At 35.4% G+C, this 27,737-nt stretch overlaps 1 protein-coding gene and 1 non-coding gene across 5 annotated transcripts in view; one reads left to right on the top strand and one right to left on the bottom strand.

Moving 5' to 3' along the window:
- The window catches only part of Axn (protein axin), a 223,961-nt gene that overhangs the window by 87,208 nt on the left and 109,016 nt on the right, over window positions 1-27,737 (bottom strand). For 3 of the 4 annotated variants that reach the window (XM_069841325.1, XM_069841324.1, XM_069841326.1), the window contains exons 4-7: window positions 26,261-26,407; window positions 18,834-19,110; window positions 17,181-17,645; window positions 5,384-5,548 (exon numbers count right to left, since the gene is read on the bottom strand). In XM_069841325.1, coding sequence (XP_069697426.1) covers window positions 5,384-5,548; window positions 17,181-17,645; window positions 18,834-19,110; window positions 26,261-26,407 — 1,054 coding nt within the window. The remainder of the gene's footprint in view (window positions 1-5,383; window positions 5,549-17,180; window positions 17,646-18,833; window positions 19,111-26,260; window positions 26,408-27,737) is intronic. The other variant, XM_069841327.1, reaches the window with a different exon arrangement.
- Window positions 23,073-23,149, top strand: TRNAC-GCA (transfer RNA cysteine (anticodon GCA)). The gene has a single exon. It is a non-coding gene; the product is annotated as a tRNA-Cys (tRNA).

A 27,737-nucleotide genomic window follows, 5' to 3' on the forward strand; every position in this document is an offset into this window, starting at 1 on the left:
GCATCACGACGTCCAATACAGAGAGTAATCACTCAAGAGAGAATGTTGTTTCTAGCTTTAAACATTACAATACATGTCACAGATGCTCGAAAATGAATACCACGTTTATGTTTCAATGCTATTTGTCATGCAAAACAAAGTTCTTTTTTACGAGGTTTTTGAATTAATATTGGTCGATTGATTTTCAATGAACACATCTCATTTCCTTGCAAAGCAGCCATGGTCACTTTCTTTTTTTTATTCATGCCTCATTAGTTGCTTAGACTGTATGTTTTATCATGCGATATTTTTCTTTAACAGAAGAAAATGATCTTCTAGTATCTTTTGTGAGTCTTTTGGTATTAAATGTCCAAAACACCACATCAAAATTGCCTAAGGAACATTTATTTTTCATTTAATTCTCAATGAAGAAACATACTACATGACATGCAAGTATTATTATGTATTATTTATGTATATAAAAACATTCTACATGGTATGAAAGTGTGTAACACGCATAACCTGTTCTCAGAATGAAAAGATTAAAGTTTTAAAATCTCAATGGTTTGAAATCTTTACAATAATGCTGTTTTTCTCAACTTCACACAAAACTTTTGTCATTAATAACAAGCAGCAACCACCTCTTGCATTCAGTACTGCTTGACATCTTCTTGGCATTAAAGATATGAGATGAAAGATTTCATCTTTACTAATGTTCTGCCAGTGAATTTGGAGACGTGCGAACAGCTGATCGAAAGTCTCAATGTTTTCAATGTCCTCTAGAACTCGTTTTTTAAGGTTATCCCACAAATTATCAATTGGATTAAGATCTGGGGACTGACAAGCAAACATTCTGATGGGGGCAGATAAAAAAGTTAATTTTTTTCTTTCACCATGTTAATAATGTCAGAAGAAGTGCTTATACAAATTTTGGCCACTCGACCGCAACTATGAGGGCCGTAAAAAATAAGTCCGCCAGGGCCGTTAACAGAAAAAAAACATAATTTCATTGGAAAAATATCTTGAAACAGATACAGCAATTGAGCTATTTTTCAACATATGGGGCGTTCAGAGGACAAGGGACATTGGGGCATATTTTGTCTGTACATACCTTAGATGACGCTACTTTCAGAGCATAAAAGAATCATGTCCTCACAATCTTCGCAATGGTGCAGATATTTAAAACCGCACTCACATTTAATGGGTTATTAACTATACATAAAGACCTTGTCTAATTTTCTGAAAAGTTTATTTTTGTGACTTGATTCCTTTGCACTCTGAATGCCCCATAATCCCCACCGGAACTGAGATATTTGTGATATCATGGGATCGACAGAGAGGTGCAGACGGCTGTGAAACGCCGGTTCTGATCCCAGCAGCTAACTTCTACGACAAAAGGTTACAAAAATTGATCAATGGTATGGTAAATGTCTCAATTCCAGTGGGGATATGTTGACAAATGCGCAACAATTGCTGTATCTGTTTCAATAAATCTTTGCATGCACTTGTCCTTTTTTTTTTCTCTGAACGGCCCCAGAGAAAATCATTTTTGGATGGTCTCGTAATTGTGGTTGAGTGGCCAAAATTTGTATAAGCACGTCTTTTGACATTATTAACATGGTGGAAGAAAAAAATTTAACTTTTTTATCTGCCCCCATCAGAATGTTTGCTTGTGAGCAGGCCAACCTAGAACTTGAATATTGTGTCTTCTCAACCACTGTGTTGTTCTGGCAACATGTGCAGTGGCATTATCGTGCATTAGAAGGAATTTAGGACCTATTTCTTCAGCGATGGGAAAGACTACAGGCTGCAATATCTCTTGACTGTAACGATTTGCTCCTAACTTAAACTAAAACGAGGTCAGTCTTCCTGTGTGCCATTATTCCTCTCCATATCATGATAGAACCTCCTTGGAATTTATGAACCTCCTGTACATATCTTAGTCTTTCTGCTTGACCTGACTGTCTCCAAATGCATATTCTTCTGGAATCTGGATGTAGACCAAAGCGTGATTCATCAGTAAAGAGAACCTGACCCCATTGATCATCTGTCCAATCTTCATGTTGCTGACACCACAAAACACGAGGTTCTCGATTTCCATGTCGAATAGCTGGACACCTCAATGGGCGACAGGCATTAAGACCTCTCTCGTGCAATCTGTTTCTAATGGTCTGGGTTAATATAACCACATTCCCAACATTCTGCAAAGTACTTCTTAACATGCTTGCAGTTGAAGTCCTTTCTCTAAAGGCTCTTAGGCACAGAAATCTGTCTTGTGTCGCAGTTGTAACTCTCGGTTTACCTGGATGTTGTTCACAATTTCGATTCCACATTCTGGATATTATGCCTCTTCCAGCCCTTGCTGCGTCAGCTTGTGTTCCACCATTTTCAATTATACCAATTGCTCTAAACCAGCGTTTCTCAAGCTTTTTTGAAGTGGGGACCACTTTTTAAAGTCAGAACAGTTCCGCGGACCACCTTACTCTTGTTCCCTTCGAAAGCAAATTTATCACTTTTGTAGCATATTTTAATACCAGTATACTTATATTTTTAAATCGAATTAAGGTTCGGTACTTTGGTCCTCTGTTATGAATTCGGATGGTCCCTGGCTGGGTTACAGGCATGGCGCCAAATGTGCAGGGAAAAGATGTCGAGAAACACCACGTGTATAGTGCTTTAAATCCTCTTTTGTTGCTGAGAGTAGAGTGGGAAGTTGATAGATGGGTAGGATAATAAATTTCATAAAATGTCAGTACTGGGAGAAAAAGTGAAATTCGATTGTCACGTGTCATTTCCAAACTCTGAGATTTTAAGTTGTAGTGCGATACGCAGTTCGTTTGAATTTTATTTTTTCTTCTGTCTTTTTTGAAGGACCACAAGGGCAGACCTCGAGGACCACAGGTGGTCCATGGACTATAGTTTGAGAAACGCTGCTCTAAACATTCATCGCAGCTTAAATGACGATATTGAGCATTCATTTCTACTATTTTTTAATGTTATTGAAGTTACCCGAATTCTCCGTTACACATGAACTAATAACCCTATCTGATGCACTAAAATAAGAAATTACAATGTGATAATGTAAATAAAACAAAACACTGGTTGCTATGATGTCTGGTGCATAGATAAATGAATAACTCACTTATGTGCGCCTAATACTTAGTACTTATTTGGGTTTGGAAAGAATTTTATTAATAAAATCATCTGTTCCTTAGACAATTTTGATGTGTGTATGTCCATTGAGATAATCTCTCTAGCTTGGTAGAAATGGTTCGTACTTGTACTGCGAGGATATGGCAGTTTAATTTCTTTCAATTGGAACAATGTTGTGGCCGCTCTTTGTCATCAGAAACATCCCCAAAGTTGTGTGGATTATCGTCCTCTTAGATATACAAAACATAGAAACCAAGTTAAATATCTCGGAGTAACACTAGACAGACGGCTTACTTTTTTCGAACACATATAACAGAAACTCAGACTTGCCAATCCTATAATGGTGGAGGTGTACCCAATTTTAAATAAAAGCAGACATTTAAACATACATACAGCCTTGATTTTGTATAAAACATTAATCAGATCAGTAATATTATATGCTTGTCCTGCTTGGGGACATGCACCTATTACAGTTCTACTCGTAAAAAATTACAGGTTTTCCAAAAAAAACTTTTAAGATTCATTACAGGACTGCCTAGAGTAACTCCTGTTAGAGTGATTCATAAAGAACTCGAAATTTGGACAATTGAAGAATATATTTCAAATCAAGCCTTCTGCACGTACACCAAGTCGTTCAGCAGCAAAAACCCATTAATTTCTTCCCTGGGTAACTACAACCCTGCTTTAGGTAAACACAAAAGACCTAAGAGCGTACTCCACCCTCTAGCTTGGAACAAGAACATACAAGACGCAAATAAAATTGAACACTAAACAACAACATGACTCAACAAACATACATATGTCTACTAATGCACTAATAATGTTATTTCTCTGTTACAGGGTCATCAAGTTATTGGCTGCATGGATGCATTGTATTTTTTGTAAATAATTTTTATGTATTTTTAATGTTTCAGTACTTTAAATAATGATTAAAAGACAACCTTCAACCTGAACATATTCAGACCCCACTGAAGCCAATTGGCTTGTCATCAGCACGACACCTCATCCTGCTCAAGGTTTTTCGTGGTTTCCCTTGAGTAATAAGACAAATGTCGGGATGAGCCCTAAAAGAAATGGGCCATGGACCACTTCCCTTCCCCCACTCCTTCTCTTCTATCACAAAGAACTTGCTAATTTCTTAGATAATCCTATAATATGGTAATAGGGGAAAATAAATATACTGTAAGTTCACAGGGCTAACGGCTTCGAAGCTGGGTACCTGGTTCTAATGGAGTGCACTGGTACCAATTTTAAAACATGGGGGCATGAGATAGTTACTCTCCCAGCCATAATAAATTCACTACAATTCAATTCCCCAATGTAAAAAAAAACACCCAAGTATGTGAATTCTTCATCAGTATCTTCACTTAGCAATAAATCCTTGACCTTGTTTGCCATTTGTTGATCTTCTTTTGCTATTTCCCAAGAAAAGTGTTCAAACACTTGCCATAGCAAATGTACCACAACACCAAGATTTGCTTTTCCTACAAAAGGTCCAGTAAATAATTATATATACGGTACAACAAAAGAAAACTATGAACACAAAAAGTATCATTCATACAGACATTTTATGATGTGATAGAAAGAAAGACAAAAGATGTTATATAACACTTATATTTCCTTGCAGAAATGTCTCTACAAGACAACAGGCCAACACTGACGATAAGCAGCCTCAGGAATCTTTGAATGTTGATGCTGGGATTCTGTCAATCTCATATAATCAACAGTATTGGAGATAGAACAATTTGAAAGGTTCCAGAAACAAATAAAGCTTGACACGTCCAGTACAAAACCCTACACCATCAGGTTAGGTGGATGAAGGTCAGAATAAATATCACCAATTTTAGGTCGTAATGACAGAAATTCAAATTCCAACATTGATGCTTTGGAGCATCTAACCTCAGGACTCAAAATAGAACACACACTCCTCTACTGCCCCACTCCACACACCATATGAATCGTATTATGCAACTCAATTGCTCCATTTCATCTATAAGACATACTGTAATTCACATGTAACATAAGCCATACTCAATTCGAGCAAGAGGAAAGTACACAAATACTTGCAATCATGCTCAGTACTCGCTGTATGTCACTGCTGCTTCTTTGCTGATTGGCTCTACTAGCAGTAAAAACAATGTCTGGGCTTCATAATTTCACAACGTGCACTTAGAAATCAAACGTGTAATATTTCATGAAAAATTACTTCCACCTCAATCTTATGCATGTAGTAGGAAATAGCTGTACTTACACAGAGTTGTCATTGACTGACATGTTGTCTGATTCTGTCCGAGCATCAGAGCTGAGTGACTGGAGTTCACTATCTTGCCGCGACACTGGGTTATATGAAGAGTATTGAGGGTGAGGAGGGTGGGCACTGGGGAGGAACTGGTAGGAAGCATGCTGCAAGTATACCCTAGCCAAAACAAACAAAACATAACATAACAAAAGCCATGGCCGCAGGCAAAAATTCTATATCAGCCACACGTTATAGCAAATTGTAAAAATAGATCTGCATTCTATAATAATAAACTAATTTCTTGTTCTTAAAAAACATATTTAAACAATCCAAAATAATAATAATAATAATAATAATAATAATAATAATAATAATAATAATAATAAAATAATCTGAGAATATGACGTTAGTGTTTAAACTTTTTTTAAAGTTTAATAATTTTAACAACTATGACAAAAACATCTACATAGAGAAATATAGAAATACATGAGAAACAACAAAAAAGTTTCTAGAACTGTACATTTCCATATATATGGAACTAAAGACTAAATATAGGGAAGTACAAATCTGATAACTAAATGTCAATTGTAAAGAATTTTATACTTTAAATGTTGTAAAAAGTAATTAGAAGTGAAAAGTTAAAATCATAACCTCACGACATAGTATATGTACATGGGAAAGTTAGTGTTTTTAATCACTTTCAACGTGTTTAGCATCTGAATGCAACACAATAATATTCTATTTCAGACTGACCAAAAGCTTCTTCCTTCTCCCCCAAGTATTCAATATTTCACTCTGACTTGTTACAGGAACAAATATCGTATCTGAGGCAATTTTACTGTGACTAAAAAAATATAAATTTTAGTGACGAAAATGAAAGATTAATCCAAACAAAGTTCAATCATGGCCTATTATGGACCATTCCATGTAAAATCGGACAGCGAAAATCCTCGTGTTTTTCTATTGTTGCGATATGTTATATATTGATTAGGACTAGTGAATAGAACAACTCTGTTCAGTTTGAACTATGTAACATGTATAGATTTCGTACAAAAATTATATCAATTTATCGTAATTTTTCAGAAGCAACAACTTTCGATAGTCGAAATGTTATCATTTCGTGGTAACCAAAAACACAAGAAGCTCTTAATTTAAACTACTTGTCTTGGTGTTTTTAATGACTGGTCGTTCACATAAATTATTTTTTTCTAGAGGGGTGAAATTTCAATTAATGTTACTTTCATCGTGTTCCAGTAACCTTAAATTATTTTTGAAGCGTCAAGAATATTCTTTACACAAGGAAGAAGCGATTACAATTTTCATATTAGTGGTATCAATGACAGGAAACCCAGGGGATATGAAAATGCAACGGAGAATGCGAATCGCACATGCACCTCCAGTTGCATTTCAGTGCTTGGTGTGTTCAGTTGGTCCGAGAGTCGCACAGTATAATTGGATGTGTATTTCGAAGTGTGATCTTAGCAGTGTGCAGTGTTTAAGGTAGTATTAAAGTGAAGTAATTTAATCTACGAAATTTAAATACACATCATGAAATTTCCTTTGCTTGTTCAAAATGAACAATATAATTTATATGCCCTAATTTTCTGGGGAAATGGAACCAAAATTGGAAGCGTTTTGATTTTACAAAAGAAAGCCATTAGAATTTTATGTAAATCAAACTATCTGGAACACTGTCAGCCACTTTTCAGACAATCACGGATTTTAACAATCATAAATTTGTATATATATATATATATGATCTAGTACTTTAAACTCGACAACATATCGACAATTACTCATTAGTGGCCAATATACATGATCATGAAATTAGAAATAGTGAACAAATTAATATTCCATATTGTAGATTACACAAGAGCAACACAAACTTTTTAATTATGGGAATGAAATTATATAATAAGCTCCCACGTCAATATTATAAATTATCAATCAATAGCTTCAAAACTAGATTTTACAATTACTGGTTATTAAATAATCCTTTTTATTCTGTTGCTGAGTTTTTCAACACAAATTTGTATGAAATTGTATTTTAATAAATAAGTTTAATTGCAATTTAGTTAGTTTTCTTTAATTTAAAAGTTTCAAATTATTTTATGTTTTCATTGTATTATTTAAATTTTACTGTTCCTTTTATTAGTTTTTTTTTTAATGTATTTATATGTTTTTCCATGTATTCTGACGAAGCCTTAAAACTGTATGTCTAATGGCCAAATAAATTGAATTGAATTGAATATAAAACTAGTTCCTGCTTTAATCTTCATTATCTGCCTCATAAAAAAATACAAAAATGTCTCGGATACATTTCTTCTTGGATACTCGAAAGATACAGTATTCCAGAAGTATGCTCGAAAAACGTAAGAATTTGTTGTAGATGCAGACTGAAATTGGAGGAAATTCGGGCATCTCAAAAGCACAGCACAGAAGTGGTGAAGGACATAAATGTGCAGCCCAGTTGTAGCACACAATCAGATAAGCGGCCTGAAGTTAGTGGTAAGGATAACAGTAATGGTTGTAATAGTGACGACAGAGTTGAATTACCTAAAAAAATTGTCATACATTCATTGAATGAAACATTAACGGCGATTGGAGAGTCACCAATCAAGAAATGAAAAGTTTCACAGAAAATGTATGGCAAATCAAAACTAAAAAAGAATAGAAAGGTCTTTGAAAGAGAAAGTATTTCATATGTAGAATCTAAGTGACGAAAAACAAGATTCGGAACATGAGATTCTAGACAATCTTAAGAAAGTGTTTAATTCTGCACCAGATAGAAAAGCAAAAATTCAAATATTGCAGTCCCAGCGTGGAAGTAAGGAAACATCTGGAGACCGATTGTTGTGGGCTCCAGAACATTCGAGAACGTGTGATTAAATAAATAAAAGCGTGAATAGCCTTCGAAGTCAGTAGCGAGAGAGAGAGAGAGAGAGAGAGAGAGAGAGAGAGAGAGAGAGAGAGAGAGAGAGAGAGCCAGCCTTGGGCAGAGAGCAAGGTGGACCTGAGTCGAGTTAGTCTTCAGAAGTCAGTTAGTCAGCTGCGAGAGAGCTAGTGGATCTTCAAGTCTTGGATCAAGGTAAACCTGAGTTCGACGTGCAGTGAACTTGAGTGAGTCTGTAACTATGGCAGTATCCAGGCGAGTGCAACGCACCCAGAGGTCTTGGGTTCGACGTGCAAGGAACTGCATCTGGAGGGTGGGGTTCGATGTGCAGGGAACCGTGTCTGGAAAGCTTGGATTCGAAGTGCAGTGAACTGTATCCAGAAGTCTCGTGTTCGAAGTGCAGTGAACTGTATCTGGAAGTCTTGAGTTCGACGTACAGTGAACTTGAGTGAGTGAGCTAGAAGGACTAGCCAAGGCAAACGAACTGTGAACTGAGAACTGACAGTTTTGTTTTGTAAATAGTGCTTTGTGAACATTAGTTGAAATTAGGAGTACATTGTTGTTCTTCTCAATAATACACGTGAATTGTCATTGTCGTGTGGAGTGCAATAACGACTACTGTGTTGCTGTGTTGAGTGTAATACCCATTGTTGACGGGTGTGTGGCTAAAGTTAGAGATAAAAGTCACATTATTGTTGAATAAAAGTTACAATATGATTTGTTTGGCCAAAGAAATGAGTAAAAAGGAATTTATGATGTGCATATCTGGACTGAAAAAGGAGAACTCCCTGCCAGAAAACACAATTACATTAATTGCAGATAATTATGAATCGAATGAAGCGAGCTGTGTTCTGCAGGGGAAGAAGGATTTTGTAAATGTAATGAAAGATTATAAAAAAAGAACATGTCCAAAAAAACTTATTCTGTGCAATCTTAAGGAATCGTTTTTTCGGTTCTTGTTTTGAGTGTCCTGGCACCATGATACTACAGGAACAATTGGAACCTGCCTTTGAGGAAGCTATGGTGGACACTGTCTGTTACAAACAGTGGGTTGCTGTGGATAGAACTACTCTGAAAAATGTGCAGAAGGATGTAGACGATGTCATAGACAACTTCCTTAGGAAGCTAGGTGCACTAACAAAACACGCCTTTATAGCCACAATTCAAAATTCATTTTTCACAGAAATTTAATCAAGTTTGAACCCAGGGGAGTTCGGAGATGTATGTGATTTCTCAGAAAACTATGCTTTCATAGTTCAAGACGCAGTGGAATAACAACCAAACAACATTACATCCTTTTGTAATTTATTATAAAGCAATAACTTAACATACAGTGAGTTTTTCGTCGTGATTTCAGACTGTTTGAAAAACGATACAGTAGTAGTCTACTCATTCCAGAAGCACCTGATCTCATATTTGAAAGAAAAATTCCAGACAATATAAAAAATGTATTATTTCAGCAATGGTACATCATCTCAATATAACAACAGAAAGCACTTCATTAATCTCTGTTTCCATGAGGAAGATTTTGAAATAAAACCAGAATGGCATTTTTTTGCCACGTCACATGGGAAAGGCCTTTGTGATGGCGTAAGAGGAAGTATTAAGTGACTTGCAGCACGATCAAGCCTTCAGCATCTCTCTTGTGACCAAATATTAACAGCATTTGATTTGTACAATTGGGCAGTTACTAATCTGAGTGGAATTAATTTCGAATTAGTAACCAAAGAAGAGCATGCTAAGGAGCAAAGAAACCTTGATTGGAGATTTGAATGTACCCACACAGTACCAGGGACTCGAGCATGCATTGCTGTATTCCTCTCTCAAGCAGCAAAGTTTTAATAAAGAAGTACTCCTGTGCATTAGAAGTGACTATTTTAAAAAGTAATTTGGTGAGTCAATGCATTATTTAATTATATACTTTAATTTAGTAGACTTATGTAGCAGCTAGTTGATTCAGTTAATGATAAATAATTTAACGCACAATACATAACTAATTTTTAGTTCTGATATTAAGTTTATGATAGTGTAGTTCTCATACAAAGGACGAACATTCGTACATGTTGCAGTACATTACCTTTCTTTATGATTGGGTTTGCCATATGAGTGCGATAATGCTGTGTCATCGAATCCTTCTTGACCTTGATGACAGAGGGTGACAGACCGCGCCTAATTTTATGTATTTTCACATCATTTTCTTTATTTTTCATGCTGTTCTCGAAATGATACCACTGTTTTGAAAAGTGCTACTTATTCCTCTATGGTTGAGAATACTAAGAGCTTTTATTTAATAATTAAAAGTTTCCGGAACACACTAATAACATTAAAAATTGTAATTATCACCTTTGGATTAAAACATTACGGAGAAAATTATAATATTTTAGAAACCCACTCTAATGGACTTTATTATCCATTTTTATTTGATATTCTATCATATATCAGACTCAAGATATTCTTTGTTTCAAAAGTACGATAAATTTGACACTTAATTACTGGGAAAGTATAGTGACTTTATGTCTCATTTTTGCCGTAGTATTATGTGTTTATCATTAATCTATACAGAAAGTATCATACATTTTTGAAAATGTCAGGTCAATTTTTCCTATTTCTTGTCCGTTTTCATATGGAATGACCCATAATAATAATAATAATAATAATAATAATAATAATAATAATAATAATAATAATAATAATAATAACTGTTGTAATGTCAGTAAATTTTCGGGTTGTTTTATTGAAAATCCTCCATATACTTGGACATTTATATGATGTATGAACATAGTACAGTAAGAGATTTTATCATAATCAACGAAAAATATGAAAAATTCTGCTATTATCCATATTTGTGTGTTGCTTTTAATAATTTATTATTACTTTACATTCAAAAACAGAGATGCGTTATGGTTTATAGGCCAATATAATACAAGAAATTATATTATTTAGCACGTTTAAAAAAATATATAAAGTAGAGGAGGGTAAGTGTGCGCACACAGTGTATAATTATCTGTGGAATCTATTGTATTATAGATGAACTACCTATTGAAAAATTATTTAATGAATGACAGTATTATACGGATTATAAATTCAGCAAATGAACTTTTAGGAGAAGATAGTAAACAAATGAAATTTGATTTTTTTTTTTTTTTAAGGAGGCAAATGCACACTCTTAGAAGCACAGGTGGGCAAGAGTAAACATAAAGAGTTTGCAGTGATTAAGTTATGAATATGGACCGGATTTTTATGTAGTTACATATTATATTTCTTTCAACAAATGTTTGCGAATTTTGTAATTACCATTAATATATTAAAATTTGATACTACATATTTTTACATATTTACCCCACATTACATATTATGGTTTGATATTACATAAACCTACGTATTTAGGGGCTTTATTCATTTTTACTTCTCTAAAAAAAAAAAAACTTGCGCTGGGGAAGTTTACAATTTGAAATACACAGATTTAAAAAGCCTTTTTACCTACCCAAGAAAGGATATATTTCGGTATGAAACATAATATTCTTAGTTCCAGGAAGTAATAGAGGCATTGACCCCATGTGAGTTTATCTACTGCTTTTAACTAACTAAAATCGCCCCTGTACCTTCATCCCTAACTACAAAAATAAAATCATGGACTGCGATGGACGAAGCTTTTACTACAGATGGAAAAATAGTAATGTGTCAAGTGTGCGGTAAAAAAGTCAGGTGCTTTATGAAATCACAACTGGAGACTCTTACCTATGTTATACCTGCCAGATATTGATATTAAATATTTTCATGATTTTACATATTTTGGTACATATTCAGCTTATTTTTCTTATATAAATATGCACATATTTCACACCTTGATATTACATAAAAATCCAGTCCCTAGTTATGAAACAAACATTTGAATTCACGCCAAAACAATTTGTTTTATATGAGAAGATGTTTGAGGCAGATACAGAAATTTTCAGGCTTTTAATACACTTATAACTGAGTTTTTTTTACACTATTCTAGCGTACAATGCTCACAACAGAAATATGAGATTTAGTAATAAATTTAACTACAACTATAGAAATGAGAAATAATACACAATGATTACAAAAAAGGGCTCAATAGCAATAGTCGCATACAAATGCTCCAAATCCTTCGTAACTTAAACATAACTCGCGCACTCTTACCCGCTCATTCTGTGCACATTCTTAGCCAACATTGAGTCGATTTAAGAATGTGTTACTAAGGAACAGTACAATATGGTCATAGGACATTAGTTCATGCCACTTCATTGCTACAAATAGGGCTTCATTTTAATGTCAACATGTTCCTTCTGATGAAGAATGAGTGGAACGGAGAAAAATTCTCTCTGGCACCGGGATTTGAACCCGGGTTTTCAGCTCTACGTGTTGACACTCTATCCACTAAGCCACACCAGATTCCCATCCCGATGTCAGATTGAATCCTCTCAGTTTAAGTTCCACCTCTTGGGTTCCCTCTAGTGGCCTATCCTCATGCACTGCGTCATAGATGTAAGACAGTGGCACAATGTCCACACATGTGCAGAGGTGCACTCATAACGAGTGCACCTCTGACTGACTTATAACTCTGTAGAAAGCTCAAGTATTCTTTTGAAAAAATTACATGTGATTTCAAACAAAACGTTTACACACCTTTCTAAAGAGAGATTCTTCTGCGGCTCAATCAATGAATGTCTCAACCTTGTCAATAACCCATACTCAATGGAGTAATGCAAGCCAATTTTGCATAGGCATACCAACTATGAAAAATTCACGACAGCACTCTTACCTGACCGCGCACACTTACCCTCAGCTACCTTACTGGTATATAATTATATAATATATGTCATGAAATATAAGCACTATCACATGACATGTGAAAAATATTAAACCCATCTACCAAGTAGAATATTTTGTCTACGGCCCTGAACAAAGCAAATGAATTGTTACAGCATTAATAAAGCAAATTCAAACCTATCTAACCAGGAGAAGTTAGAACTTAATTAGAATGCAGATCATCAAAATGGTAACACACTACAAAACTAAATACCGCAACAACCAATTCAGACTAAAATAAGCATTAATAGACATGGTTGCTGAATAAAGCATAATGTCCTGAATAAAATATTATACCAACAATGCTAATCACTTAACACATGCTACATCAATGTGTCTGTATCTTAAAATTGGTGTTAATCTGTATATCACAAATGAGTTGACAACTACTTCAAAATGAATACCCATAAATATAGTCAAATTTAATGTGACTGCGATTATTGTTTTACCCATTCCTTCATATGTGATAAATGCACTGGTATCTGATATTATATATTAATATTGTTGATGATACATTTTATTAGCTTTACCTGCTACAAAACTACGTAACAATATGTTCACTACAATTAGCTCTATTCGTAATTTTGGGAATGTGTGTCAAGTTCTGTTCTAATTCCAGTGAATTATAGTGAAAAAGCATAAGGAGGTTAAGTTGAATTTAGTGTTACATGTAAGCCCTCCAAAATCGCGGTTGAGGGGTTCATTTATGTATTACTGCTTCATAAATCACTTTTTGTTCAAGTTGTGAATGTGTACCTTAGATTTATTTATTTAATTATGAGTAGATTATGGGTCATTAAAATTAATTTTATCGCTGGGAGGAAACTTAACTTTCATTTGACATTATAAACTAGATGGCTGGAATTGCAGTTTTATGTTTGTCTTTAAATGGTCAATTAAATAATTTAATGTTACCTTTAAACTGTACTGACAAAATTTACACCACACTACAGTACAGTCCTCAGACTAACATTTTCAAGCCATTCTTTTCTAAATGTCTGAATGAACAGCACCATGTTTTCCCATGATAATGGATACTGTAATCAACACAGGCACTATCAAAGTGAGGAATAATCTTTAAAAGACAGAAGACTATAATTTTACTGCAATTGCCGGTTAACTGCAACTGTTCACAGGCCACTTGCTATCAATTCAGACAAACAATTGCTATTGGATAATGCGAGAGAAACACAAAATGGAGTAAACAAACTGTTAATTGTCATTTATTTACTGACATTCTCTCCATTGCAAACGGAAAAAAAAAGCACAAACCTTTAAAAAAAAATCCTCTCACCACCAACAGCAGTTTTTCCCTACTGAACACTGCATAAAAATCACCAGATTCAGTAGAAAATCACCAAAGTTGACAACACTGCACATGAGTTGCGAAATAACTAAATTCTGAATTTAAATATATCTTAATAATGGAACCCTCTAAATCTATTTAACATCCTAAATGAGTTTTTTCAAAGTCGATCGATTCCTAGCAAAATGGTAGATTTTCTCTCCATTTCATCAAAATCTTAAGGACCATTTTCAAGATAAAATTTACAAATATACAATATACAAGAATTTCCCGTTTAATTGTATAACATTATTTTTAATTATGCATGTTAAATTATGCAACATAACTATAAATTCTTTCTTAATAAATTTAAATTTTATTGCTACTATGGACAGGAGTTTCAAATATTGGTACAAACTTTTATTAACCCTCCAGTGGTCACATGGATTACAATAGTGATCCAGTACTTTATTTTTGAGATAGTAGCATTTATCGTATCTTTCATCTGGGTACTGTCGATGCTGGGCTCCTGATTACTCTGACGAATTCTAGTCATGTGATGATATAACAGCTTATAAGTTGCTAACAAAACACATCTACTGCTCTGTTACAAACATCCGTACTTTACTTATCTCAATTCAACAGCTGAGCTAATTTAGAATCATTAACCTGATTTCCAATTGGCTATTGCACTTCCAGATGATAAGGAATCATCTTTCTCATGATCGAAAAGAACAATTGCACTGTCAATAACATCAGGCACAATACTATCCTTCTCCCAGTATTCACTCTAGTTTTTCTACATGCCTACGATATCCCTCCCAATCTGCTCCATTAACCCAGGAGAGTCTTAATTCTGATCTCCTTCAGTTTACTAAGGGAAAAATCTCCAATTACGTTATCAAAGATTAGAACCCTGGTCTTTTCCGCTCTCAAAAAATAATCCAGTAATGGACTGTTTTAATATACTGTGACTCGGTCCCCAGAACCTGGTCTGTAATAACATGTTGTAACATGGGTAGGTGAGAATGGGATTTGGGTAGAAGAGGTTACGGAATGTACATCACTACACCTTTGTATAATAAAGAAGAAAGAAAAATACTGTCAAAAACTAAAATTTTTAAATATGTATGATAAGACTTTCTTGTGTTAAATTCTAACATGTTTCGACCTACTTATGGGTCATCCTCAGAACTGGTCGTTGTTGGTCTTGGCGCCTCTTGTTTTGTTTCCTGTGAGGGTGTGTTTGTGTGGTATAATGTAGAGTCAAAGAGTGTGTGTGTTCTGAAATTGATTTGTGTGTTGAGAATTCTGTTGGGGTGTGTTTTCATGTGTCTGTATATTTCATATTGTTCTAGTGTGTTTAGTGTCTGGCTTTTTGGTTGGATGTGTAGTATTTTCATGTCTGTGTTGATGTCTCTGTGGGTGTAGTTAGCATTTGTGATGTGTTCTGCATATGTGGAGGTGTTTTGTAATTTTGTTATGGCTGTGATGTGTTCTTTGTAACATGTTTGAAATGATCTGCCTGTCTGTCCTATGTAGAAATTGTTGCAGGTGTTACATTTGAGTTTGTATACACCTGTGTGGTTGTATTTGTTTGTTTGTTTGTTTGTGTGTTGAGATGTTTTTGTAGAATGTTATTTGTTCTGTATGTGATGTTGTAATTTAATTTCTTGAATGAGATTGCAATTTTGTGTGTGTTTTTGTTTTCGTATGTTAGTGTGATGTATTTTTTGTGTTCTTGTGTTTGTGTTGTATTCTTATTTTTTTGTGATTATGTTTTGTCTTATGTGAGTAATCAAGATGTATAAAATTTTGACTTACTGAAGATGCATTTTATGGTAAAGTTTAGTTATTCAACACTGTAGTTTTTAATATCTCAAAGCATTAAATAATCTGATGAAAAGACACATTGTGTGTACAAACAAGGTGTCCTTAATATTGCAAATTATGAATTTTCATTCTTTAAAGTATCAACTACCAGTGCATTTACCATGAGAATTTTCTGAAATTCTACAATTCTGGCAGAGTTAAATTCTGAGGTAGAGTACATGTAAGGTGAAATTTATTATACCTGATGATAGAATGACTGATGAACACAATGATAACAAGTATGAATGACTACAGAGTTGAATTTTGAGGTACATGAGAAATAGCAGGTAAATTTTGGCTGGTGCCCTCTCATTCAGAAACAAGTTCTTTTATGTACCATATGTAGCCTACTTCACAAGACCCGTAACTTTACCATTCTCATTGTTAAATCCGAGATTTAAGTTACAGACGCTATTCAGACACTGAGATTAAGATATGTCTACTGAAGCAATAGTGGAAAGAAGATGAGAAAAGTCAAAAGTACGCACAGCTATTTATTTGAACTGCTAAAGACGCATTTCTGAATCCTTCAGCTAAATGGCAAACGTAATAATTCTGTAGTGTAATCCCAATGTTTTAGGAAAAATTTTCAAATTCTCAGTTAAAACAATTTACAAACTTGTCTATAATAATTTACTGATTTTTTAAATTTATTCTTGAATAATAGTGAGTGCTTAAAAATATCAATGGCCTGGGTTGCAAGTTTCATATTAATTTACTCATATGACAATGAAGCAGACTGTGAAGATCTGAAATTTGTGAGAGGGAAGTTCAGCATGAAAAATACTGTAAATGTACAAATAACACATATAAATAAGAAACTGCAATACTAGTCTGGATAGCTTGTAGTTTGAAGGACTGGCAACCCAAAACCAACTTGAAGTGACAGACACATTTCTGAAAAAACCCAAGTGCATGCCACATACCCTGCATAGGCTTCAGGTTTCGGCCTCAGTTCCAATGCTCTTAACTTCTGGGTTGCTATGAGCATGTCCCTTGTGAGAGGAAGAACATCATGCCCGGCTGTCTGTTGTTTACTTCCTCCAGCACTGCTTGTCCCTGTCACAAGCTCTGAGTCCTCATGGAGTGTTGGTAAAGGTGGACCACTCCCAGATAAATCTCTCCCACCCCCAGAACTACTGCCACTGCTGCCACTGCTGCTGATGGAGCCTGATGATAGTTCACCATTTTGCATGGCTTGAACATGCTGGAGGTACATGTCTGATTTCAGGAAGTTTGGATAAGTTGTCTCATTTATAAGATGTTCAACTTCTGTCTGTACACCATCAAACACATCACCATCTAGAAGGTCCTTCCCTTCCTTGATTCGGCGGTTCACCTCCTTGCGTAGTTCTTCTGGAATTGCTAGCTGTGTTTTGAGGAAGAAACGTCTGAAAATACGAAGTTAATCCAAACTAAGTTCAACAACATTTGTTCGCAATTTGATTACAACACACACAAACTGAGAATTTAACACAATAGAAATATCTGTAAGTACAGAAAAATTTTAATTAGTACAAGTAAATCTATGTATATTTTACTACAAGAAAATGTCAATAATTCAGTGTTTTTTAACTTCACAGTTCATATCATACATGGGCACAATTTTCGGTTACATGAGGCACTCGATTTGAAATAGTTTGTTTACTAGGAGAGGAGACTGCAGAGTAGGATGCTGTGTCCTGTGTCACCTTATCGTAATCACTAAGGTGGTCAGTGGCGAATTATTAGAAAAGCGCTTGGTTAACGAGAGATACTTGAAAATTTTTATTCAATTTGGCAAATTAATTTGGCAGCTTTAATCATAAACCTATTTACTGTTTCTCCATCGCTGAATAGATTTAAATCATAGGCGAGAAATTGCGTAACTAGCCAATAATATTCCATCACGTTGTCTACGTTTATTTTCTTGAATATTCTGATGTTAAGATTACTTAATAGATTTGCACGTTCTCGACCTAAAATAATTTCAGAAAATTATATTTCGTTTTCTACGCACATTTGATATATTTTTTTTATAAATTTCTTTTGGAAATAATGCGTACAGACAACATTTAATTCCTCGTACCTTTTAATGCAGCATGTTTAAGGTATAATGTCGTATTTAGTATACTATGCAAATGTTAAGATCATAAATTTTCTTCAGAATAGTACGAAAAAATAACATTTAATTTGTCTTACCTTCTAATTCAGCATGTTCTTTATGACATAAGGAGTAATGTCGTTGTATATTAAATTTATTAATCCCTAATAGGATTTTCGAGCATAACATACATTGTATGTTCTCCCCTTCTAAAAAAAACTCTTTCTCTCATTTCTCATGAAATAATCGTTTTCTAACACGTACACACTGCTTTGAAAATGCCATCATGCCACCACTGATATTGCTTATGAAACTGATATAGAACCTGCCCACGCCTAGGAGCTACGTGAGGGAGGAACGGGGACTCTGAAGATGATGTCACTCAGAGCGATAAGCTCTGTGAAGGTCAGTGAGGCACGATGCCCATGTATGGTTTATATCGTCACAGTTACCAGCAATGAAATATGGGTATACATCGCTGTATTTCACTGCTCACCTGTAAATAACTTTCACTAATTGATTGATCTTGTCAGAGTCTTGTTGTTTCTTGAGCCCCTCGCAAGCAAACCAGAAGTCCAGTGTGTCAGCATGTGGCCGCCCTTCTTGTTCCAGATACTTCCTGAAAAGCTCCACTCCATCTGAGTCTTCTAACAGACTGTGTAGGTTGCGTGCCCAACGCAGATAAGGAGGTGGTGAATGAGACCCACCACCAACTTCCATGAATGCTGTACTGCAACTGCCCTCTGGTTCGAAGCCAAGAGGAGCATTGGCATCTAAAACAAGAGAGACAGTCTCACTTATTCATGTAACAGTTGATGTGGACAAGATTTTCAGGGTTTTTTTTTTATTATTTTTTTATTTATTTTTTAACTATTGCTGGGTACTAGACTGTACGTCATTCACCCTGTGAAGCCGATTTATCGACAGAGTAGTTGCCCAGCATCCGCCAAAGGAAACTGGTCTATGTCATACCCGCAACAAAATGAGATGATAATGGAGATTTGTTGAGATGCCACAGTGGAACCGGAGCTCTTGAAGGAAATTCCTGTGTTACCTGGACCACAAGCTTGCCAATGCAAGTCATAAATCGGGGTATGAAAAAACGTACACTCAAACCCGGGTCCAGAGAATTTATTTATTTATTTAACCTGGTAGAGATAAGGCCATCAGGCCTTCTCTTCCCCTCTACCAGGGGATTATAATTACAATATTAAGAATACAATTACAATTATAATTACAATTAATATTAAATTTACAAATACAATAAAAATAAAAGTACTAAAAGATTAACTGATTAATAAAAGCTAGACAGTTTATTGTAAAAGTTAAGAAGAGAGAAGCATTTCTTTTATTGATTAAGTAAAAATTAAACCTACTCTACGCAGTAAGAAAATGCTTAATAAGTTTGCTTTTGAACGCTACTAAATTCCGACAGTCTCTGATGTCACTGAGTAGGGTATTCCACAAGCGCAAGAGCGAGATTGTGTATGATGATGAATACGATGATGTTTTATGTGTTGGTATGGCTAGTATGTGGCTATTTTGCGTGCGTGTGAAGAGATTATGATATGATGACAGGTAACTGAGACGGAAGGCAAGGTAGGTAGGTGTAGAAGTGTGAAGGACTTGGAAAAGGAGAACAAGAGAATGAAAATTTCTATGTTCGTTAAGCCGTAGCCAGTTTAGAGTTTGGAAGGATAGGGTAATGTGGTCAGTGCGACGGATGTTGCAGACGAAGCGAACACAAGAATTATGAACACATTGTAATTTTTGTGACTGGTTGACATTGAGGTCAGTCAGTAGAAAATCACAATAATCGAAGTGGGGCATTACTAGTGTTTCCACTAGTATTTTCTTGAGTGATAGCGGAAGGAATTTTCGAATGCTGTTTAAGGAATGTAGTATGGAAAGCACTTTTTTGGTAACATGGGTTACTTGGTTATTCCAGTTTAAATGCGTATCAAAGTAAACTCCAAGGTTTTTAACACAGGAAGCAAAAGGGATTATTGTGTCGTTTAACTTGACTGGAAGAGCAGGAGTAATATTGCATAATAGACGTTGATGTCCCACTAGGATTGCTTGTGATTTTCTTGCATTGAGAGTCAAACCAAACATTCTGGCCCATGCAGATATAGATTCAAGGTCCTCGTTAAGATTTTGTATTGCGTCATTGAGTGAGTTAGGGGTTGTATGGATATAGATTTATAAATCGTCTGTGTAGAGGTGATGCTTACAGTGCTGTAGAGTGAGGGGATGTCATTTACGTAAATAGTGAATAGTAGATTATGAGTTTAATGAGATTATTAAGTTTGTAAGTTCATTTATTGATCTTTATTTACTTATTAATGGATGCCCTGTTGGCTTTCCTGGAATATTTTTAACCACGTTCAAGTTTCTATACTGGTATTATTAATTTTACAACATGAACAAAGTTTCAAAATTTGATATAAAACTATTTACAACCAATACGAAAATGATAGCATTTAAAAGCCATAAACCAACTAAATGCAAAATCTATATAATTATAGTATATATTTTTAATTGGTTATTTTACAACGCTTTATCAACTGCTATAGTTATCTAGCGTCTCAGTGAGATGAAGGTGATAATGCTGGCGAAATGAGTTCAAGGGTCCAGCACCGAAAGTTACCCAGCATTTGTTCTTTATCTGATACTTCTTTTAGAACTTCAAAATATCCATCCAAATCTCCCTCCATGATTCCCCATCTATTAACTGTTTCTGCATGGATAGACCCGTAATGAGAGTAGTTCATTCACCAATTTCAACAACATATATGGGTCAGTTCATTCTGAACATATTTTAGGGGTGTCCTTTTCTACCAGTTGTTCAATACGTACATGTTAATATTCATTTACTAAAAATAATATAATTCGACATAATAAGAAACAAAATATTGTACATTATAAGACTTGAAAGTGTTTTTCGAATTCGTTTCGAAATTCCTGCCTCACCAATGCTTCGGCCGTAAACATCTCAACTCATCTATAAAATGTATAAAATTGAGAAAAATTCGTTCGGGCACCGAGAATCGAACCTGGGACCTCTCAGCTCTGTGTGCTGAGTACTTCCAACTGAGCCATGCTGGGACACGATCCACGGTACTGGCCGAACTCTTCTCAGTCATATCAGTTTTCTCAATTTAATAGATACGAGGCGTGTTCTTATAGTAAGTTCCAAAAGGGTGTAGTAAGTAAATGGGAAGATATTTACAAACCATTTTTGTTGCATTGTATTCCCCACACTTCAATAACTTCTCAACATAATCTCCACCATTATTGAGGCATTTATTGAGTCGTGGCACAAGTCTTTCTATCCCCTCATTGTAGAATTCGCCCGCCTGCGATGCGAACCACTCCCACACTGCTGTTTTCACTTCATTGTCGTCATCAAAACGTTGACCAGCCAGGAACTTCTTGAGGTGCAGGAAGAGATGAAAGTTATTTGGACCCAAATCCGGGCTGTAGGGAGGATGGTCAATTTGTTCTCAGCCAAATTTCGAAATGAGATTTTGGGTGTCAAGAGCTATGTGTGACCTAGCGTTGTCATGAAGCAACACAACTCCGTCGGTCAGCATCCCATGTCTCTTGTTCTGAATTGAGCGACGGAGCTTCTTCAAGGTCTGACAACAGGTTTCTCTATTAATGGTTTCACCCCGAGGCAATAATTCGATGAGTAGGACTCCTTTTCTGTCCCAAAAAACAGTGCACATGATCTTGCTTGTTGACATGGTGTGTTTGAATTTATTTTTTCTTGGCGATGCAGTGTGCCTCCATTCCATGGATTGCTGCTTCGATTCAGGTGTCATGTGAGACACCCAAGTCTCGTCACCTGTCACGATATGGTCAAGAAACTCATCGCCTTGCTCACTGTAACGTGTGAGAAAGCTCAATGCAGTAGAAGCTCGTTTGGTTTTGTGTTCCTCGGTGAGCATCTTGGGTACCCATCGTAAGCACAATTTTCGATATCGTAATCGATTTGTCACAATTTTGTAGAGAACACTCTGCGACATTTGTGAAAAATTCAAGGAAAGCAAAGAAATTGTGAACCTCTGTCCTCATGAATTTTTTCATCGACAGCACGCACCAAATCGTCATTGATCAAAGATGGCCGACCGATATGCTGCTCGTCATGCACAGAGACGCGGCCCTCGTTGAACTTCCTAACCCATCTCCTGACCATTCCATCACTAATGGCATCATCACCATACACCTCACAAAGTTGATGATGAATGTCAGCTGGTTTGATGTTTCTCGCATTCAAGAAACGGATAACAGACCGCATCTCACAGTCGGCAGGGTGCTCGATTACTTTAAACATTTCAACTGATCACAACTAACCACACACATGGACTGAAGCTCTGAAACTGCATGCACAGCTTGCCTGAGGACTGAAGAAGAAAACACACATGCGCAAAATAACGATTGCAGCGATGCGACGGCTATAATTGAAAACAGAACTTACTTTAAGAACACGCCTCGTATATCTACATTATGGCTACTTGTAGTCAATGTTTTCAATGAGAACGGCAAGACCTCATATATGAATGTGTATGTATATGTCAAACATTAACAGTATTCATAAACTGTTATCGAAAATGGCCAGAAAGTCAATTAAATATGCACTCCTGCATACGTGACTTGTATGTCTTAAAAATGTATGTAGTAGACTACTGATGATATGAATGAGAAGAGTTCGGCCGGCACCGTGGATCATTCCTGGCATGGCTCAGTTGGAAAGAGCGCTCAGCATGCAGAGCTCAGAGGTCCTGGGTTCGATTCCCGGTGCCGGAACGAATTTTTCTCAATTTAATAGATATATTTACAGTATGACTACTTGTAGTCAATGTATTCAATAAGGACGGTGGTGCCTTGATGGCATGGTTCTTGTGCATAGTATCACGTAATTTGACTTTAAGTTGGTGTAAACAATATGTAATACATTTCAGATGATACTCATGGTCGCGTAACCCATTACATGTAGCTTTGGTTTCATTCTGCTGAACACTGATGACTGAGTGAGTGATCTGTGCTACATTCGGTTTCATGTTTACTGTAAACCAAAGCTACGTGGAATGGGTTATGAGACCCTGGGTATCTGCAATGTAGGCATACTACATATTGTTTACACCAAATTAGTCAAATCACTTCCTTTGTATATACTATGTACAGGAACCGAGGCACCAAGTAATGTTCCGTTTATTAACATTCTGTTTATTAGAATGACCTACTGTGATACATTTTTGGACAGGTCTTGACGAGCTTAATTGAAATATTGAATAATAAATATATGTCATTTAAATAAACAATGTTAGTACTCGTATCTCATTAATAAATAATGCTACAAAGTTGCCTTCCCATTAGTATTTGATGGATATTTATTAATAATGGCTCACAAAAGTACATAAACTTAATAAATTATAATTAACATACAGGTACACGAATAGCAATTATACGCAATAAATATACATTTAATACATTTACCATCCTATATCTCTTTCAATTTATGTTGGCTTTAACTTGCACTTACGTCTAGTTATAGTGCAAGTTTCAACCAAGTGTGTTTATTTAAAACAAAAAAGGTCCTAAAGCTTATTTACATATTACTTTTTAAATTTTTTAACTCTACAATAAACAAGTGTACATCAATCTTTCCTGTTGCTCTATTTATCCAGTATTTATGTTTAATTTTTAGGTCTTATTTTACATAATAACTTATTATTTCAAATAAGTGAGTAGATATCGACATACTGTAAAATCATGAGCCTCAAATAGCTGAATCGGTACATTCAATATGTAGGTTAATCTTTAGGTCTTGCACTATTTTTCTTGTCAGCAGAATTGTTTGCGTAACTTCTATGAAGACTACCGCATACTTGTTTAAACACACACTTGACAAGTTGTTTACATAATCAACCTCAATTCAGTTTCATAATTGTATCGCATGCACTCATTTTCGATTCATTGCTATTATGATGACTAATAAATTTATTATAAATCCCATTAGTATTATTTCCCCCTTTCAGTTGTACATATTTTGTATGAAACAATTATTCATTTCATGCTTGCATACAAAGTTATTTTGGGTGGTCAATATAAATGGGACACCCTGTATATAAAAATAATAGCTCTCTTCCTGTATTATTTTAATACTATTTTAAGTATACGATAGATTTGTGCATAATTCAAATATAGTGATAATTACGAGGGCGAATCGAGAAGTCTTTGCCCCTATTTTTTTCAGCCACAATAATAAACATACAGGTAAATAAAAATACAGGCAGTGTTCTAAGTACTTTCGGATATTTTTTCACATAGTCACTACCGTGGTTCAGGCATTTGTCCCATCGCACCACTAGTTTGGAGTTGTTTCTGTTGTAGAATTTGGCCGGTCGAGCTCAGAACCACCACGACAGCGATCTTTGAGTCGTTGTCGGAAATGAACCAATGGCCTGACACGAATTTCTTCAGTGAACCGAACACATGTAGTAATCACTGATCTCCCATTGCAGTTGGGCGATGGTTCTTTGCCACATGAGACCTGACGTTGCAATGGAGGAGATCCACAATGTCCATGAGAATCCCCTGGCACTTCTTCCTAATGGCAGCTCGCAGCCAGCCATCGGACAGTGGTTCCAGGCTAGACCAGCCAAATTCTACACCAGCGGCACCTCCAGACTAGTGGTGCAATGGGACAAATTTCTGAACCATGGTGGTGACTATGTGGAAAAATAGTTAAAAGTACTTACTTTGAACACTGCCTGTATTTTTATTTCCCTTTATGTTTATTATTGTGGCTGAAAAAATAAGGGCAAAGACTTTTCAATTTGCCCTCATATAAACACACAAAAACAAAAATGACATGAAAGGAAGTAAGAAAAGATATGGAACTCGAGACATCACTGTTAGCAGTTTGACATCTATGCACTGGACTGGGATAACTACTTGAGAGAAGTGATGGCAGACCACAACAGAAATTGATATACAGTCTGAAAGAAGTTGGGTCATTTGCAGAATTTGTACAACAAATGACGTCCATCAATTCTTATCCTTCCCATTATTGCATTTATAACGATAGAGTTCTAAATTCCTAACAGTGAGTAGTTTCAATACTAATGTAGTAAACGTCACAAGAATTATTTCCTTCATGTGAAATATTTCACGAGAATAAAATAAAATTCTCATAGTGACAGCTAAAATGCCGTGTCCATATTACTTAAGTTTTTAAAATGGAGCATGATTATATCCAGATAAAGAAACATTTGATATTATCAAAACTTCTTCATTTATGTCTGAGTTTATATTTCCTTAAACATGATTGCATAATTACTCTAGTCCAGTAAGTCAGTCAGATCTGTTACACCATTCTGTTCCTATGGATACACAGTTGAAAAAAAAAATCCCACAGATGTCAGCACAAGCCAAGATGATGCACAAAGACCCATTTTGACTGTACTGCTATGTTTTAGTCTAAGTGTGCATTTTTACTCTGTCAGATCTGTTTGTGTTGTGTTTTCCACAAATAACAACATATAAAGTCAAGATCAAGAGGACATAATAGTACACGTGTCCAGTAGTTAAGTTGCTATTTTGAAGAGTTTTGAAGAGTTAAGCAAAAAAATTTTAGGTTAGCACATGCTTGTTTGCTTTGTCATGTCTGTTACCTGTCAGATCTGTTACTCTGTCATGTCTGTTACATCATTCAAAACAGTGCTGTAAAGCAAGGAGAGTGTACAATGGCTGATTACTATGGCAGAGACATTGCACTATATTAATACATGCAGAATATGCACAAAATAGTACTTTAATTTTAACATTCTCTATCGTCCATTTGTTATACAAATTTTGCAAATGACCCAGTTTTATGTTCATTTTCTTCAAATCATAAAATATTCCTTCATTTACCTGTTAGGCCAGATGTGGTATAGGCGAGGCTGGAGCGACGTGGGGTTAAAACAGGGGAACTTCCACCCTTGTTGTATTTGGAGCCCCATGATGAGTAACTAGTGGGAGACTGGGAGCCTGTTACTCCTGTCACTTCTGTCTCCTCACCTGCAACAAACATTACATATAAACATTCCAGCTTTCACAGTCACTTAAACTCGACAAATTTCAGTACAACAGAAACAATTTCATAGGTTTATTTGATGTTTATCTGAATTCACCACGGTGAAATAGTGGATTCATGAAATTTGACTGAGACAACAGGCTTGAGAGCACAAAGGAAGCAAAAATTTTGAATGGTTTGTATCAGAATATGTCTGTATTTCCTTGCAGCTGACCATATCGTAGATTCTACATAATTCACAAAAAACAACAAATGCCTGGTGAATGGAAAGTTAGAATAATCTGCCCAATTCATAAAAAAAGGAGAAAAGTTAGACTGCCAAAATTATAGAGGCATAACTGTCCTGTGCACAATGTATAAAATATTCACCCACATTCTCCGGTAAAGGGTGGAGAAATACTACGAGAACATCACTGGTGAGTACCAGATAAGCTTCTGTGCAGGAAGGTCGACCATAGACAAAATTTACACAGTTAAAGGCATGACAGAAAAGTTCTGGGAATATACTCGTAAACTCAACATATACCATTTGTTTGTAGATTTCAGAACAGCTTATGACAGCATCAATAGACAAGAATTATACAAAATCATAATTCATCAAGGAATACATCCAAAGATAATTGGACTCGTCAAGATGATCATGGCAGAAACCATGGCTCAAATGAAGATATACAGGGTACAACAGAAAAATTTAAAGTTGATAATGGATTGAAACAAGGGGGTGGTCTAGCACCAATGCTCTTCAATCTTGATTTACATTGGGTCATAAAACAGACAGGAGTAGATCCTAACAGCACTTTACTTTACAAGAATGTTCAAGTAGTAGGATATGCAGATGATCTATGTTATGGGATGGTTGTTGACAGCAATAAAAGAAGTGTATAAAGACATGGAACAAGGAGCCGATAAAATCAGGTTACAGATTAATGCAAGTAAAACTAAACAAATGACAAAAATAAAAAACAAAGAGAATACGTATATACAACACTCCCAATCTGACAGTAAACATGTTTGAGGAAACTGAGAAGTTTAAATATCTTGGAATAGTAATGACAAGTAACAACAATGAATTAATTGAAATTCAAAATCGAATCGCCACAGCCAACAATGCCTATTTTGCGTTAAACGGAATACTGAAATCTGTGTGCAATATATATATATATATATATATATATATATATATATATATATATATATATATATTATTAGAAGTATCCTCTGTTATGCAAGTGAAACATGGACATTATCTAAGGAGACAAAAGTCAAACTCGGTATATTTTAGCGTAAAATACTCAGAAGAATTTTTGGACCTGT

The sequence above is a fragment of the Periplaneta americana genome, chromosome 12 (genome assembly GCF_040183065.1).
Source record: "Periplaneta americana isolate PAMFEO1 chromosome 12, P.americana_PAMFEO1_priV1, whole genome shotgun sequence".
Classification (NCBI taxonomy): Eukaryota; Metazoa; Arthropoda; class Insecta; order Blattodea; family Blattidae; genus Periplaneta; species Periplaneta americana.